Source organism: Neofelis nebulosa, chromosome 8, assembly GCF_028018385.1.
Source record: "Neofelis nebulosa isolate mNeoNeb1 chromosome 8, mNeoNeb1.pri, whole genome shotgun sequence".
Taxonomy (NCBI): domain Eukaryota; kingdom Metazoa; phylum Chordata; class Mammalia; order Carnivora; family Felidae; genus Neofelis; species Neofelis nebulosa.
This window is the reverse complement of record NC_080789.1, coordinates 43,224,053-43,237,306: the sequence shown is the minus strand read 5'-3', so window position 1 is coordinate 43,237,306 and position 13,254 is coordinate 43,224,053. Positions and strand designations below refer to the sequence as shown.

Here is a 13,254-nt window from a genome sequence, read left to right as displayed (position 1 = left end):
GACAATGAGTTTGTGATAGGTAGAGATTTCCTAAAGATACATAGGGCACTAACAATAAGTGGAAAGATCGGCAAACTGGTCTACATCAAAATTAGTAAACTCCTATTCAGCAAAAGAGTTGATCAAGAAAATGAAAAGGTGACCATAGAGGAAGAAAAGATCTGTCCAACAAATATAACTGAAAAAGGACTTGTACCAAGAATATATAAATTAAGTTCCACAGATCAATGCAAAGAAGATAACCCAACAGACTCGAAGGGAAGATTCATGTAAGAGGATATCCGTTTCATATAAGGGGATACTGATAACACACCCATAAGAACTAAGATGAAAGACATTGACAATACTGAACACCAGCAAAGATGTGGTGAACTAGAATCCTCTTACTGCTACAGGTGGGAGTGCTAACTGCAGCCACCACTGTGAAAAACTATTCGGCGTTATTTTTTAGAGCTGAACAAATGCATACTAAATGGTCCAGCAATTCCACTTCTAAGTATGTACTGAGCAGAAACGAGGGCGTATGTTTACCAAAAGGCATACACCAAAGTTCATGGAAGCACCACTCTGAAACAGCCAAATGTCCATCAACATCGTGAGTAAATAAACCGTGGCACATTTATATACAATGAAATACTGTACAGTGAGAATAAAAGACAAAAACAAATAACAACTCATAACATGTTGACTCATAAACATGTTGAGCAAAAAGAAGCCAGATACATAGTGTCTAAATTTTGTGACTTCAGTAAGTTTATAATAAGGCAGTTACCATCTCTGATATCAGGACAGAGAAGTTACCCTGTTATGGTAGGGGAAGGGGATAGGCAGGCAAGGGGAGTTTCTGGGATGTTCGTAATGTTCTATTTCTTGATGTAGGAACTTGGGACCTGAGTATTGTTCACTTTGTGGAAATTCCTTTGCTGTACACTTAAACTGTGTACATTTTGTGGACATATACTTTATTTCAATAAAAGTTTACTTCAGAAAAAGAAACATTTAGGGGCACCTGGGTGGCTCAGTTGGTTAAGCATCCGACCCTTGATTTCAGCTTAGCTCAAGATCTCACAGTTCGTGGGTTCAAGCCTGGAGTCGGGCTCTGTGCCCACAGTGTGGAGCCTGCTTGGAATTCTCTCCCCTCCTCCACCCCACCACTTGTGCCTCCCCCCCCCCAAAATAAATAAATAAACTCTAAAAACACAAAGAGAAGTTTAGATGTGTTAGCTGAATAATGACCCTCCAGAGTTGTTCACACCCTGTACCTCAGAACATGTAAATATGTTACAATTATATGATATGATAAAAGGGACTTTGCATGTGTGACTCCAGACACTGAGATGAGGAGATTATCTGAAATTACCCAGCTGGATTCAATGCAATCACAAGTGTCTTCATGAGAGGAAAGCAGAGGGATACTGTGACTACAGAAGAGCAGTGTCAGAGTGATAAAAAACAAGAAAGACGAGCAGTCATTGCTGGCTTTGAGCATGGAGGAAGGGGCCATTAGCCAAGGAATAAAGGCAGCCTCTAGAAGCTGAGAGAGACAAGGAAATGGATTCTCCCCTGAAGCCTCCAGAAGGAATGCAGCCCCGTCAACACCTTGCTTTTAGGCTTCTGACCTCCAGAACTGTAAGAGGATGAATTTGTGTTGCTTTAAAATACTGTGTGTGGTAATCTGTCACAGCAGCCATAGGCAATTAACATACAATACCTTTGAGTATTTAAGGTATGGAAACACCCTTCCAGAAAATAAGAATGAAACAAAAGAGAACAGTTCTAAAGAAGTAATTCTTGGCATGTCCAGCAGTCTGAAAATATGAAAGCATTGCTGCAGAAACTAGTGGATTTTGTGTCTATTGATGCTGAAGCGAGCCATCACCTGCCAGTGAAGTTGTTGACAAATTTAAGTGGACTGCACCCCAAAACTGTGAAAGCCCAAAGATTTCATAAGCTACAACGTAAAAAGCAAAAGGGCAATAATAATAATAATAATAAACATTTAAATAATACTAACTTTGAATACATTATATCAATGAGATTCAGCACATACAAATGTCTCAGTTACTATATTGTATATTGTCACATATATTATCTCCTAAGGTTGTAGCTGTCATTCCTAAGTTACTAATAAAAACCCTAGAGGGCAAAGTATACCCCAATACCCTAAATTGGCAGAACCGAGATCTGAACTCCAAAAATTCCACTTCCTTTTATATAGAAAAAAAGCAAAAATAAGACAATAAAAAGGTCTTTTCAGTTAGACACAAAAGTATATTTTTAAAAATTCATTTATAACATACTATATCCTCATTCAATATCAGTGAAGTCTTCTTACTTAGTTTCATGTAGCGTTCTTTTCCTAAATCGAAGAGGTGCCATCTTTGAATCTGGAATGATATGAATGCTTTCTTGTCTCTCGGAGGTTAAGTTTTGTTCTGGATCACTGATCACAGCCCTACACAGAAAATACAAAGTCTGACAATTCAGTGTGATAACTCATGACTCTAGCATTCACATATGTGTAAGCAGCTAGAAAAGCTCAACTACCAATGCAAACTTACAATTATATATTTGCCAGATACTGAATGAATAAATTTAATAATTAAAAACTACTAGCCATAAAAAACCAATCACTCCTATCAATCTTTTTCCATAAATATTATCTAAAAATACACTGAAATTTTGGAGAAAACTCAGAGCTTCGTGTCTCTCTTTAATTTTTTTAATGTTTATTTATTTATTTTGAGAGAGAGAGAGAGAGAGAGAGAGAGAGAATGCACAAGCAGGAGGAGGAGCAGAGAGAGAGGGAGACAGAGAATCTCAAGCAGGTTCTGTGCTGCCAGCACAGAGCCCAACTTGGGCATCAAGCCCACAAACCATGAGATCATGACCTGAGCTGAAATCAAGAGTCAGATGCTTGGGGTGCCTGGGTGGCCCAACATATGGCTTCAACTCAGGTCGTGATCTCGTGGTTTATGAGTTCAAGTCCCACATTGGGCTTACTGCTGTCAGAATGGATCCCACTTCAGATCCTCTGTCCCCCTCTCTCTCTGTCCCTCCCTTATTCATGCTCTCTCAAAAACAAATAAAATAAACCTTAAAAAAAAAGATGCTTAACCTACTGAACCACACAGGCGCCCCCATGTCTCTCTCTTATTATTCTTTCAACAAATAGACATTGTGTTGATGACTTCTGAATAAAGATGTGAAGCAAAGTAAGTAAGCAACAATATGGATTTCTGGGGGAAAAGCATTCCAAGCAGAAGGGAAGATAAATGCAAGGTACCTAAGACAGGAGTGAACCTTATGGTATGTTTGAGAACAGGGAGGAAGCTGAGTGGCTGGAACAGAATAGATAAGAAAGGGAGAGAAGCAGGAAAAGTGATCCAAGGTCTAATGATGGGCAGATCATGTAGGGCTTGGGTAAACTAGATTATTGACAATTTTTTAGCACACCTGATCCATATCCTTGCCATGGCCTCATTATAGGTGTACTGTACTTTCTTCCCCTTTAGCTTTGGGCTTAGCCATTTGACTTGCTTTGGCCATTATATAGAGCTGGATGGCTCTGCTGATCTCAACTAAACTAACTTATGTAAGTGTGGGTTGTTTGTGGATCTGCTTGTCTAGGATAATCTTGGCTAAGTGGCCCAGGTGCATTTGCAGAGTCACGTTCTTCTTAAGACCAGTGGGTGGGCCAAGCTGTGTTCTCATAAATATAGTGAAAGCACAAAAAGGCCAAGTGGGAACACATAAGGCTTCCTAAGTCCTAAGCTCTGAACTGAGACCAATGTTTTTATTCATATGTAACTGGCCAAAGTAAGTAAAAAGTAAGAACCACTTGGCCAAGCCTAGCTTGGACAGTTAATCTGAAGATACATGAGCTCTAATTAATTATTGTCTTAGGGGGCGCCTGGGTGGCTTAGTCAGTTAAGCGTCCGACTTGGGCTTAGGTCATGATCTCACAGTTCATGAGTTCGAGCCTCCCTTCAGGCTCTCCGCTGTCAGGCAGAGACCCCTTCGGATCCTCTGTCTCCTCTCTCTCTGCCCTTCCCCCACTTGCTTGCACTCTCAATAAATAAATAAATAAATAAATAGATAAATAGATAAACAAACATTAATTATTGTTTCAAGCTACTAGGTTTTGTGTTGATATGTAATCAATACATAGATATTACTCTGATGTGGAAAATTACTGGAAGGTTTGATCTGGCTTGCTTTTTAATAGACTTACTCTGGCTCCTGGGTTAAGAATAGACCAACAAGGGGCAAATGGAGACACGATGAGTGTAGTTAGAAAGTGACTAAAATAATCCAGGAGAAAGAAGATGACAGTGTGAGCAGGGATGATGGCAGAAGAAGGAGTAAATTTATTGTGAGGGTGGAAGTGTGAGTGATTGCTGACAAACTGAGTATAGGATTTGAGAAAAAGAGAGGCATCAAAAGCATCACCAAGATTTTAGGTCTAAATAACCTGAAGAATGGAGCCGTCTTGGAGGAAAATTAAAGAGGATTTGGTCATGGGGAAAGGGAAGGAAAAGAACTTCCCGGAACCCAGATTGGCAAATGTTCCACTGGAGCCTTAGATTAGGGAAGCATCAGCGTATAAACGGTTTTTAAAGGCATGATACTGGATGAGATCACTTGGGAACTACATGTAGAAAAAGTCCAAGAATGGAGCCCAGTGTACTCCCACATATAAAGGCAGGGGTGATGAAAAGGAACCAGGGGAAAAGACTGAGAAGGAGCAGAAGGGAGGAGAAAAACTAGCCAAGTGTCGTGTGTAGGAAGCCAAATGGGAAAGAGAAACGTATTTCAAAAAAGGAGAAAGTTTCCAGTGGAGAAAGACGTTGCTGGGTCAAATAAAGGAGAACCGAGAGATCGCCATTAGTGGAACAACATGGATGCCACTCGTTATCTTATGAGGAGATGTGGTGGCACAGTGAGGGTGAAAACACCGACAAAGTGAGTTCAAGAGATAAGTGAAGGAGGTGCATTGAAGCCTATAAGAATAATTAATAGGGGCGCCTGGGTGGCTCAGTCGGTTGAGCATCCGACTCCAGCTCAGGTCACGATCTCGCAGTCCCTGAGTTTGAGCCCCGCGTCGGGCTCTGGGTTGATGGCTCAGAGCCTGGAGCCTGCTTCCGATTCTGTATCTCCCTCTCTCTCTGCCCCTCCCCCGTTCATGCTCTGTCTCTCTCTGTCCCAAAAACAAATAAACGTTAAAAAAAAAAAACATTTAAAAAAGAATAATTATTTCAAAACAAGTTACTGAAAAACATGCACGTAAAAATACCTTTCTCTCTGCCATCTATACAAGCAATACTTTTTTTCAAAGCTAATCATAAGTCTCTCTCTCTCTCTCTCTCTCTCTCTCTCTCAAAAATAAATAAACATAAAAAAACATTTTTTTAAGCTAACCAAAAGTCTTAGTTTTTTCTTGAAGGCATCCTAGATTATTCCGCCTTTTCTGAAATCCTGCCATATTTATGTATTATCCTGCAATTTGAAACAGCAGGTATTTAACCTTTACACAGTTTTCTAAGAGTTATGAAACTGGAGATTAAGTTTAAAATTTCTAACAGTTCCACAGTTTCCAAACTGTGCACCAAGTCACTCTAGGGTGCCACAGAAAATTCATAGGGACTACGTGAGATATTTTTAATTTTTGAGGGAAACAGTGATACTTGATATTTGTTGGATGCTACCTGAACTACTAGCTCAAGGAAATTCACAGTTTGAACAAGAGATCATGTTACAATGATGTCAAAACGTTGCAAACCAGGGTCTTCTACAGTTGCTGTGATAAATAGTAAGTGCCATGTGCAGTCAAAAGTGAAGGTGACAGTATCCTACACATTTCTACGGTTTGAGGGATTGGGCAGTGTCCCAAGAGGTGCAAACAAGTAATTGAGGCTATTTGAGAATGAAATAAAAATATTTTTTCTTTCAATTTATGTGTATTATTTTTTTCAAATGGCCATTAAGTTGTAATGAAGTAAATACTTAAGTTATTTAGATAAACATACTTAAAAATAGAACTGTTGGGTATTTCTACTGACTTAGGAATGCTATGAAAAACAAAATCACTAAAACACTATGAGTGCAGTGAACAGAGAAAGTTTGAGAGCCTCTGAGATAGCCACTTGCTGATTGACTAACAATAAAAAAAAAATTAATGAAAACTTTCTGAATGGATTTATATTACTCATTACTAACTCTCACCCACCTAGATAAGTGGTCTATCATCACTTGCTCTGCAACAGTCTGTTTCTTCTTCTCTGCAGCCACAAATTCCTAAGAAGAGAAATTTTTTTTTAAATTTCATTGTCCATAAAATAGAACAATACTATAGTTAAGACAAGAATCCAAAATATATGTTAAATTTCCAAATTCCTTCTTAAATATAGATTACTATATCCATCACTAATAAAAGAATCCTAATTATTTAATCTAAAAATACCATTTATTTCCTAAAAAGTGATACACTTAAATTTCTGTAGAAATCATCAGAGTTTTCCATGCACAGCCTCCATGAATTTCATGGAGCTAGAATAAAGGAGGAGGAGATTATTATATCCCTATCCTTGACAGATGCCCTGTAAAAGGCACTTTAACCTGCTCCAAGAATACCAACCCTGACACAAAAAGAGTTTGTTCTAAAACTGTAAGTAGTAGATATGAAGCTAAAACTGAATTGGAATCATTCAACTTTATATCAAAAATCTAAAAATAAATATTTTTAAAAAGCCTTCCATCATTAAAAGGATAATAATATTTTCTATGCATATAATCCATTACTCAATTGCTGGTTTGATTAAACTATCTTCACACTATTTTTTGCTCTTCCAACTCATTTGAAAATATTTTTACAGGGGCGCCTGGGTGGCGCAGTCGGTTAAGCGTCCGACTTCAGCCAGGTCACGATCTCGCGGTCCGTGAGTTCGAGCCCCGCGTCAGGCTCTGGGCTGATGGCTCAGAGCCTGGAGCCTGTTTCCGATTCTGTGTCTCCCTCTCTCTCTGCCCCTCCCCCGTTCATGCTCTGTCTCTCTCTGTCCCAAAAATAAATAAAAAACGTTGGAAAAAAAAAAATTTAAAAAAAAAAAGAAAAAAAAATAAAAAAAAAAAAGAAAATATTTTTACTATATTTTAGGTTATATGAAATTGAAAGATTAGTAATCATTCAATTCCAATTAGATTATAATGTGACTATATTCACTAAAATGTTTCTTTTCAAGAGTAAATAAAATAAGTTAAAAAAAATTAAGGAGTCAAAATAAAGCTTGTTCTATTTTTACACTGTAAATTACTGTCATCTCCCTTGATCACTCTAGTAAATGGAATCAAGTACAATAACGTTCCTTAGATAAAGGCTTTGTAACCTTAGGGAGAATGCTCCATTTGAAACTAACGCAAAATTCAAATAAGAATGACTAAAGGCATATCATAGAAACTACTAAGAAAACTGGGAATTTGGGCACAACTATTTAAATATTAGTCTATAGTTGAATTTCATCTTTTTTTTTTTTTTTTGGTTTGGTAGAACTTAAGATACAGTTTACACATCCAAATACGCCCCATATAAAGTTCCTGTCATTTAACATAACTGCATCTGGTGTTATCTAAGCTCATGACAATTTATAATGACTTGTTTAGTAATCAGTGTCAAACAGCAATTAAAAAGTTAGAAAACTTGTGGTAACTTACAGGTACAGCAAAGCATGTTTTATGTCTAAGGGGGAAGAAAGTGAACACTGACTAAAACATGAAATTATATACAGAAAAGGTCAGCCAGAACAGAGGTGTAAAACTCAGAAGCAAGCAAAAGAGGTGAGATTAATGAGTAGAAAGCCCATGCAGAAAGCCCACCTTGAGTGTTGACATTTATGGAGGCTTATTGTAGGAAAGGTTAGAATCACCCCCAGGCACACTGATTTAGAGGTCTGTGTAAACAAAAAGCAGATCAGAAGCAGAAGCCACACTGATTCAAAGGATCTGATAATGTTGAAAACTGACTAGCAAACTAAAAGAGATGGATATAAAAACCACACAGGCTCACTGCTTCTGTTGTTGAATTAAGTGTTGTTGAATTAAGTGGTTAAAAATTAAAATGTTTCCACCTACATTTTAAAAATAAATCAGTATTGGGGCGCCTGGGTGGCTCAGTCAGTTAAGTATCCGACTTCGGCTCAGTTCATGATCTCACGGTTCGTGGGTTCAAGCCCCGCATCGGGCTCTGAGCCCATCCAGCTTAGAGCCTGGAGCCTGTTTCGATTCTGTGTCTCCCTCTCTCTCTGCCCCTCCTCCACTCGTGCTCTGTCTCCCTTTGTCTCAAAAATAAATAAACATTAAAAAAAATTAAATATAAATCAGTACTAATTTCAAACGCATTCAAAGTGTACTCACACAAATATTTCCTTGGGCAGGTGTGGGGGGGATGATAAATGCCTGCTACCACAATGAAGTAAAATGTACGCGATGCTGAATTTAGTGAATTAAAATGATTGTGAGTAAAAGAAATCCACTAACACCCAGATGGCTTTGGATGAAATCAAGAACACTCAATAGGCCTTAAGTATCAGTAATACTCATTTCAAGTGTAACTTCAGGAACATATCAAAGTAAGCCTTATCTGGGATACTGTTTTGTCTTATAAAGCAGCTTTTTTTAATTTTAGGATAATCCTGGTAAGATTCCTTATTCTATTAAACATAAATATCTCAATAATAATAGGCATATAAAATAATGTTTATGTTGTTTTAGTAAAAGAACTATATCAAAGTAGTAACTTGGTCATCCACAGAAAATCAGTACATAGTTCGGAGACTGATTACACATTGTTGTCAATTCAGAACATACTCAGAACATACTAATTCCGGATGATTATAATTCCAATAAAATATATATTGACTTCCCTCTCAATGATAATGATAATGTAACTGGCTAAAACTGTAATGTTTTATTATATTTAGGTTATTTAAACCAGAATTTTCCCAACTTTGGAACCACCACACACTGGTATTTCATCAACTCATTACTAATATGTCTAAGATATTAATCACCTGGGGGTGTCTGGGCTGGCCAGTGGACTCCAGCTTCAAGCAGCTTGGTCTGATTACCCCAGGACACTATAGAAATGTCATTATCTATTTGTATCAGATCTGCCCTAAGCGATCCTCATCCAACAATCCAATTGATTTTATAAAAGATGCAATTTAGAGTTAATATTGAGAATCTAGAGCTTTGCTTCCCTTTTCCTTAAAAAAAAAGAATAATTACTTGATTCCTGCCCTTGTCCTTAACGTGCTGGAATTTCTCTAGTCTTCTTTGCTTATCACTTTCAAAAAACTAACTAGGTTACTTTGGAGGCAGGGGTGATGCTAAATTAAACCCACTGACAAAAACAGCAGCCAATTAACATTTTTAATAGCATAAACTAAATTTTTACAAACTCTTAAAGATTCAAGACTATTTTTCCACGGCAAATATACCAAACAGCAACCATTGGTAAAAATGAGGACTCGATTTACTCATTAGTGAACATCCACCTCAGTCCAAATTCAATTGTTGCAATTATTTATTCAGTTTTAAGTCTGGAAAATCTTGGAGGGCAAATGAACTTAATGGGTTAACAAGTAAATAAAAATACTGGTAACTTACGGCATCAGACTTCCTCATACACCATGGTGCATTGTACGGGATGTCTGCATAACCCTGCTGTAAGAGGGCCTTCCTATCCAGAGTTGTAAGACCATCAATGATGGCTGCTTCACCTTGTACACACTGCAAGTGAAAGCAATAAATAAACTCATGAGAGTTTGTACTCAGTTCACATACTTAGCATATTTGTTTTTGACAAAATAGAGTATTAAATCACCTCTGAACGTGTCAATAGTTATTTGTGTAGCAGTTAACAGTACAATCTCTGACAATCAGATTGCCTATTTGAATCCAGTTCTTCCACCTTCTAGCTAGATGACCTCTCTGTGCCTTGGCTTACTCATGGCAATGGGAATTAATAACAGTATCTACTTCACACACACACACACACACACACACACATTAAATGCCCAACACCTATAAAAGTATCTGATATAGAGTCAGCATTAGATACAAAGTAGCAACTATTATAACTATTATTGTCCATTTGAGTCTTTGTAAAGTTAATAAAAATGGGCAATGTCCACTCCTTCATACAATGAAATTCAGAAGTACTAAGAGATGGGGTTTATCCTTTAAGGTAAAGTATTCTCTGGGATCCTAAAGATAAACACTAAATTTTTCTCTGAATATAAGATGTACTTATATTCCCTTAACAACAACAAGAAAAATGTCCCAGTGGGATAGCAATTGCCAAAAACATAATAGATTTCAAGTTTTTCCTCCAGGGTTTGTTCTCACTTTAGATCCTTCTCGAAAGGTCACACTCCATGTTCATACTCTACTCTGTCTTCATGACCTTTGATTACTACATGAAATCTTATACATTTGTTTGTGAATTATTGCCTGCCTCTCCTGCTAGACATTCCATTAGGGTGGAACGGTCTTTTCTATTGCAGTATCCCTGATGCCTGAACAGGACCACACATTGTGAACACTCGATATTTATTCAACAAATGAATAACACATTTTGTATAAGTATTAACTATTGGGAAACCAACTTATGAGGATACTTTATAATTTTATTTATTTACCTGCTAATATATTTGTTTTTCCTGCATAGTGATTTATTTTAACAGGCATCAAAAAAGATCTTTAGCATTATATAAGGTAAATTAAGCTGATTAAATTAACAGATTATGTTCAAGTATAAGCAAAGGTCTGCACTAAGTTTCGATTGAAAGAAACTTTCAAAAGATTTTTATTTATTTTGTTTCAGCTTACTTTTATCCTTTTACAAAAGGGAAAGGGTGGCATTTCCCCCTTGGTATGTCAAATTTAACCTCCCCAGACCAGACTTCCTGGTGGTCTTCCCTCCCCTTCCAATTGTTCAGGCCCAAAATTTTAGAGGCATCCTTAATCATCTCTTTCTCCTAAGCCTGCAACCAAACCATCAACAAATATTCTCAGCAAATATTCTCAATTATTCAAAATCTATCCAGAATCTGGTTTCTCATCATGGCCACTTCTTATCCAACTCTGCTGCCATTGTCCTCATCTCTTGTATGGCTTATTGTGACAGACGCCACAAATATCTTTCCGCTTCCAGCTTTGTCCCATTCTTCGCAAAACCCATCCTCAACACAGCAAAGGCGCTTTCTGCCTCAGAGTAAAAGGCAAAGTTCTTACATGGTCTACAAGGCCTCGCAGATCTGCCTCCCCGCCCTCCCTTAACTCTCTCCTCATCTCTCCCTTCCTCTTCCTCCTCTGACCACACCATCCTCCTTGGTATTTCTTCTTTTTTTAGTGTTTATTTATTTATTTTGATAGAGAGAGCCAGCATGGGAAGAGGCAGAGGAGGAGAGAGACAGAGAGAGTGAGACAGAATCACAAGCAGGCTCCGTGCTGTCAGCACAGAACCTGACTCGTGGCTCAAACGCACAAACTGGGAGATCATGACCTGAGCCAAAATCAAGAATCAAAGGCTTAACCAACTGAGCCACCCAGGTGCCCCATCCTCCTTGAACACTCTATGCTCCCTCCTGCTTCCTGACACTCAGAGTTTATTCTGAGTGGCTTGTGCATCACCTCTTGTGCACCAGTCGTGTGCTGAAATGCTACCTATGGGAAAGATCTTCCCTGGTGATCCTGTACAAGTTGCGATCCCAACCTTGAACTCTGGTCTTCCCAGTTCCCCTCCATCCATAGCATTTATCACCATCTGTCAGGCTAGATGCGTTGATTGATTCATTCATTCACTAATATTTTTTTCTTGCTAAGTCCTTCCATTATGATATATATTCTGTAAGGGCAAAAATATTTGTTTTATTTACTGAGTTAATTACTGTTTTCTATAAAATTGAAGTTTAATGATTTTCATGCTTTATTTAAAGATATTTCATTATTTAAAATATAAGTTCACATTTTGGGAAATAATTTGACAATAAGAATTCATCAGCTTTTTACACTAAATGGAAGGAAACTCAACAAAGGAAATCTGCCGTTAAACAAGCAGAGGGGAACTTTTATCTTACTGTTTAATTAATTATCTGTTGACTGATAATATCAGTTTGACTAATGGGTGATTATGACCTTTAGTTATTGCCCTAGGTCCTAAATAAGTCTAACTTTAACTTTTTTTTTAAATCAGTAAATAGAATCAATTTACATGTTGTTCCCTACTTTATCAAGAGGCTTACATTTCTGATATCAGAGAGCACTTCTATTTCCAGAGATTACTATTCCAATGTTAATTAATGTAATTGTAAACAGTTTTACTAAAAGCCCATGTATACAGCAATTTTGATTTTCGTAATGGCAAAAATCTAAAAAAATATTGAATAAGTTGTTCGAACCCTTAAGTACAAAATTATTATGTATAGAAACCAGGTCTTTTTGCAAGACTATCAAGAACACATGAAATAATAATTATATACATTTATATGTAGATTTTAAAAATCAAAGCAAAACAAAATTTTTTTCCAAAAGAAAATATGCATATGCTGGCTTCTATAAAATTCTTTATTCATACTATAAGTGTTTACCAAACATATGGGAAGCTTTGCAAGAAATATTCGTTCCTCTCTTAACCAAAAATAAACAAATGCCCTCATCTGAACACATGTTCAAGGAAATCAAAGCTTTGCTTAAAAATATTTTAAACTACTTTGCTGCAGCAAATAGAGCATGAGCTTTTAGATATCTTCAGTCTATTTCCCCAACATTATTACAGTGATCTAAATATTACATGGTAAAACTTATAAATACATGGCCGGATGCTACAGGGCTGTGAAATTATCCTGCCTATGATTATAGACATTAGATTATTACATTTGTATACATCTGTTTGGATCTGGGATATGTGTCTTAACCTAATAGAGACAAAATAATCCCATAACTTTTGTTACTCTTTCCACTAAACACCATGTGATGTAGTAGTTAGTTCAAGATAGTTCTTACATGGATAGATGATATGCCATACCTACTTATAAATTAATCAATTCTTTTTACCTATAAAAAATGTTAAGCTGATACAACCATCAAACTTCCCTGAAAATACAATATTCTTACAAAAAGTTAACTATTACATCCAACTACTATCTCTTTTATGGCTAGTAGTGTCATAAACAATGTTTCTAAACCTTTCTTTCCACA

At 37.0% G+C, this 13,254-nt stretch overlaps 1 protein-coding gene across 7 annotated transcripts in view; it reads right to left on the bottom strand.

Moving 5' to 3' along the window:
- Positions 1-13,254, bottom strand: part of CAPS2 (calcyphosine 2) — a 60,052-nt gene that overhangs the window by 31,814 nt on the left and 14,984 nt on the right. For 6 of the 7 annotated variants that reach the window (XM_058741999.1, XM_058742000.1, XM_058741997.1 and 3 more), the window contains 3 exons: positions 9,661-9,783; positions 6,230-6,297; positions 2,336-2,455 (listed from right to left, as the gene is read on the bottom strand). In XM_058741999.1, the coding sequence (XP_058597982.1) occupies positions 2,336-2,455; positions 6,230-6,297; positions 9,661-9,783 (311 nt within the window). Of the gene's footprint in view, positions 1-2,335; positions 2,456-6,229; positions 6,298-7,869; positions 7,944-9,660; positions 9,784-13,254 lie in introns of those variants that run through there. The other variant, XM_058742001.1, reaches the window with a different exon arrangement.